The sequence below is a fragment of the Rhagoletis pomonella genome, unplaced genomic scaffold, assembly GCF_013731165.1.
Source record: "Rhagoletis pomonella isolate Grant_MI unplaced genomic scaffold, Rhpom_1.0 Rhpom_scaffold_00006, whole genome shotgun sequence".
Lineage (NCBI taxonomy): Eukaryota > Metazoa > Arthropoda > Insecta > Diptera > Tephritidae > Rhagoletis > Rhagoletis pomonella.
Window position 1 is genome coordinate 35,389,882 of NW_023458560.1, and position 4,897 is coordinate 35,394,778.

Here is a 4,897-nt window from a genome sequence, read left to right on the forward strand (position 1 = left end):
TATAATGTATATGTTTATATTGTTTTAAGCAGAAAAATATATATTTTTTAATTTCATTTAATTTTTAGAAACTTGTGTTATGTATTATTTTCTGTTTTTAATTTAGTTTTCTTTTGACTTTTAAATATGTTTTAAAAAGAAAAAATATTTTTTGAATTTCATAAAATTTTTAAGAGCTTTATTTTCTTTTTTAATTTAATTTTTCGATTTATATATATTTTTTTCGATTTCATTGTTTTCGAACGAAAAATACGAAATTACATTAATTCTTATGAACTTAATTTATTACTATCTTTTCTTATTTTTTTTTTACTTTTAGATCTCATTGTTCAAAAAGAAAAAATATATTTTTATTTCAGAACTTCATTTATTGTCATGTTTTTCTTATTAAATATATATTTTTTAAATATTATTATATCTTTATGGACTTGTTTTATTTATATTGTTTTTTAATTAAATTTAATTTTTTTCTATTTATTTTTTATTTTAAGTTTAGTGGTTTTAAAAAGAAAGACATTTATTTTTTAGGTTTCATTGCTTAAGAATGAAAAATATTTTTTTTAATTAAATCTAATTTTTACGAACTTATTTTACTATTACTATATTTTCTTTTTGTTCTATTTCATTAAATTTTTAGGAACTTATTTTATTAATACTGTCGTCTTTTTAATTTAGCTGTATGGTTTTTTCTTTTTATAGTATTATTTAATTAATTAATTTTTAGATTTTATAGTTTTAATAGACAATATTTTTTTAAGTTGCATTATATTTTTACGAAATTATATTTTTATTATTTTAATTATTAATTCTTTTTTTTAATTTAATTTTATTTTTATATTTAACTGTTTTGAAACGGATTTTTTTTATTGTAAATATTTTTTTAATTCATAACATTTTTAGGAACTGATTTTATTTATTTCGTTTTTTTAATTAAATTTTATTTTTTTCCTGTTTATAGTAAGTTTGTATTTAATTTTTAGATATTATTGTTTTAAAAAGAAAACTACTTTTAATGTAATAAAATTTTTATGAACATATTTTATTTATTTGTTTCTAATATTTTTCCTTTTTTAATTTAAATTTCTTTATATTTTTTAAATTTATTTATTTAAAATGGAAAATAATTTTTTATTTTATTTAATTTTTCGGAACTTGTTTTATTTTTTATTTTAATTTTTTTCTTTGTCTAATTAAATATGTTTTTTTAGTTTCATTAAATTTTTAGGAATTCATTTCTTTTAATTTTTTTACCTTTCATGAGCATGAAATGGTATTATAACTTTGATCCGATGTTTGTAAGTACCAGAATAAGAAGAGATAGACCCATTAAAATGTATACTTAAATGATCAGAACGGCGAGCTGAGTCGATTTAGCCATGTCCGTCTGTCCGTCTGTTTGTATGCAATCTAGTCTCTCAGTTTTCGAGATATCCGGATGAAATTTGGTAGGTGGGAGTATTTTTAAATATATTAATCATTTGTTGGAACTGGAAGAATCGGACCACTATAACATATAGCTCCCATACAACCGATTGTTCAGATATGAGATTTTTCGTTATAACTTCTCCATTTATGCAGCTAGGAACATGAAATTTCGCACTATTTTCACTCATAGAGCTAAGGAACCGAAGCAGGATTTTCCCCGCGCCAGTGAAGGCAAACCCGGCTTGCAGCTAGCAGCCTCGGTGGCGCCAAAGCTGATGCGCGGGCCTGGCTTCACCCTACACCTTCTGCCTTCACAAGGCCTGACCACAGGCCACCAGCGAGTGCAGCCATCGCTAGGCATCGGAAAGCTGTCATGAATATGTCGAAGAAATCCGCATTGACACCGGTTCTATATAGAAGGGCAATGACTATAGTGCTCGACTATCAGCTGCCAGTGATCGGAAAGCCATTGGCCGCGGAAAAGCGCAACAAATCGATCGAGAACAAGCCGAATAGGGGCAGAAAGCAAGACCCTATATTGCAGGAGTAGCAGAAAACCGAATCCTCCTGGGTATACTGGATGAGAACCAGCGCGATGCACTAGCACTGAGAGCCAATTGGAAGCAAGTAAGACGCCTCCAATTTCCCGGGACGCTGGTTGGTTTCAGGGCAACGTTAAGGTCATCAGATGCTACGATTAAAGGTCTGCGTACTTATACAAAGAGGTGATTGCCAGAATGGGAGAAGCCTACCCAGAAGTGATGCTGCGGGCTGTGGACTTCAAGCATATCGCATCCTGGCCCAGAGTAAGGGCATGAATACCAGCCGAACCGTTCAAACCTGATAGGGAGCTCGAGATTATAAGGCTCGTTAATCCCGAGATACCTACTGACAACTGGAAGGTAGTGCGGCTGGAGCACAAAACCAACCCGTCAAGCGGCCCCTTTACTAAATAAGGAGTCCTTGCCACTCCTTGAAAAGACGGCAATAGCTTTATGTTATATAGGGTCATTGTTTGTTGGAATTCTCTAGAAAAATGTAATCTTGTTTAGAAGATAGAGCGGATGGAAAGGATGGCTTTGTTGGAATAGCGCTTAACGCTTTGCTCAGTGTCACACCTGTTGATCCGCGGGTAAAGTTGCCGTAGTTCGCTCCGCCATTAAGCTTAAAATCTCTGGTTCCTTTTTTAAACCGTCTTGCGAGAACTCGGCATTTCTTAAAAGCTTTGACTTCTTACCAGAAGAAATGGATCGGAGCGTTCCGGGGCTGGTCCGAAGCGGCTCCTTTTCAACACATATCCCTCCAAAGGGCGAATAGCAGCCTCTGGAGTATATGGAGTCCATTACATGTGTTCACGGATGTAGCGAAGTTGGATAGCGGATAAGTATTCTGTCAGGATCCTTAAGCAAATGTCATATTCAGGCTGAGGAATTTGTGTAGCGTATTTCAGGCAGTGGTGGCTGCTCTAAAAGAGGTAGCCGATTGATTGAGCATCAGTGTTTTACCGATTAGTTAGAAGTGTGAATATATACCCTGATAGCCAACCGCTAGCAAGGATGCGCACGATGTCATCACCCCTGACAGGGAAGGCATAGAAGTTATTTTGGCATCTGGAGGACTGCTCCTGAAAGCAGTCGAGCAAGGGACCATCTGCAGCTGGCTAAGTCAGGAACCCACGCGGTGCGACTTTACATCGTCACGAAGTCAAACCTCCGCAGGTTCTAGCTGGACAAGAGAAAATCATCTCAACGCCTCGGAGCATATTTTATCAACACTTCTGAGAAACTCTCCGGAGCAGACATCACCGGCTAGCGGAATTTGGTTTTGTGCACCTAGAGCTTCTCCTGATCTCGCACGGGTTACCTGACGTTATCATTCCAGGAATTTTACAATGTGTTAAGGCAGTGGACAATTTACCTAACGTCTAACTGAGACCTTCTTGGGGATGTCACCTTAACCTAACCTATATCTAAGCCTCGCGCTGACATATGGTAGACTCAAAAATCGACTCATAATGAGGTTTTAGAATAGCGAAATAAAAGCGAAGTCATAAATCTTTAGTGTGACGCTTTCTGTTGCCTTCAAATTGTACTCGTATCTTCAGACTCTCCACCGACAATTTTAATTGTTCGCAAACAAGTAATTATTTTCAATGAATTATTATAAATTAATCAGTCATTTAAACATACGCACACGTACATTTTTATGTCAACACATGGACACACTTACCTTGGTACAAAAATAAATTGATACAGTCAGCATCAACAGCGCCAGAGCGATTGTAATGCGTGATTTCTTTGTTCGCAATTGTTCGTACTCATCAAATAAAGCGGTTAGAACAGACATCATTTGAATTATCTGGGAAAACAAAGGAAATTACAATTACAAAAGTCACTTAAATTGATAAATCAACGCTAAATATGACATTGCATGCGCCTTGCAATGATGCATAGCACCACTCACAATTGCACTTAGTTCGGCGAGAAAAATCATGGCGAAGAATAGAAAACACCAGAAATTTGGCAAACTTGTAAAACTGCCAAAGAGATATGCAAAACAAAGATAAAGAAATTGCATATAATGCTCCTCATCGAAGTGGAAGTGCAGGAAGCCAACGTGATCTGCCGGAAGATGGTAATAACGATTGGCATTATTAATATTTGTGGTTTTCACTATGCTAGATATTTTATCGCGCATTATGTATGTACCTTCGAAGTGATCGAAAGCGATCCGCCCACAAATCATACCCATGAACGCCAACAGCATATGCGTTCCGCTCACCCAGTAGGTCAACTTCTCAGAGTCGCGCTGAAAGCGATTGTGGCTGGCGAGCGTGAGCACGTTACCCCAACCGGGCCCCAGCAACCAGGTGGACATGAAAATCGCTGTGCGTAAACCACCCAGAACGCCGCTAAAGCTACTTTGCAGTGCAGGTTTAAAATAGCCCACGAAAGTGTCCCAGTCGAGTTTAATGTAGATGATGAGATGTACGAAAATTGCCAAGAAAATGGCGAACATGATGACGCAAATGCAGCGAAAAAATTTGCCGATCTGGAAAGAAGGGAAGAAATTAAAATATGTATTGCCTTAAGTTTTTTGTAGAATTATGTATGAGTATCTTGAAAAGTTTACACACAAATGAAACGCGCTTTAGAAGTATGCCCAGCGTGAGTAACCAAACACCCACTACACCGCACAGCACCGGCCAGGCTATCGCATACTCGGATATTGAGTCATCGTCGGAGCGAATGATGTAGCTGTGGGGTAGAGAGATAAAAAGTATTAAGGATTTCACATATGTAAATACTTGTGAAAATTTATATTTTTTTTATCCTTAAAATAAATGCAGATGGTAAAAACCAGGATGTTGTTAGGTGTACCTGACCTAGGGGTAGTTGAAAACGAACGAATTAAAAACATAACGCCTGCTTTTGAAATAATTTTTGTAAAACAAATCGGCAAGTACATGCCA

At 35.9% G+C, this 4,897-nt stretch overlaps 3 protein-coding genes across 3 annotated transcripts in view; 1 reads left to right on the forward strand and 2 right to left on the reverse strand.

The window, feature by feature from the left end:
* The window catches only part of LOC118740647 (CD109 antigen), a 158,186-nt gene that overhangs the window by 87,673 nt on the left and 65,616 nt on the right, over nt 1–4,897 (forward strand).
* Nucleotides 1–4,897, reverse strand: part of LOC118740651 (golgin subfamily A member 6-like protein 22) — a gene marked incomplete at its 5' end in the record, with an annotated part of 500,945 nt that overhangs the window by 36,633 nt on the left and 459,415 nt on the right.
* The window catches only part of LOC118741494 (sodium- and chloride-dependent glycine transporter 1), a 12,587-nt gene that overhangs the window by 2,467 nt on the left and 5,223 nt on the right, over nt 1–4,897 (reverse strand). The window contains exons 3-6 of the mRNA XM_036473496.1: nt 4,562–4,682; nt 4,134–4,476; nt 3,889–4,046; nt 3,655–3,783 (exon numbers count right to left, since the gene is read on the reverse strand). Coding sequence (XP_036329389.1) covers nt 3,655–3,783; nt 3,889–4,046; nt 4,134–4,476; nt 4,562–4,682 — 751 coding nt within the window. The remainder of the gene's footprint in view (nt 1–3,654; nt 3,784–3,888; nt 4,047–4,133; nt 4,477–4,561; nt 4,683–4,897) is intronic.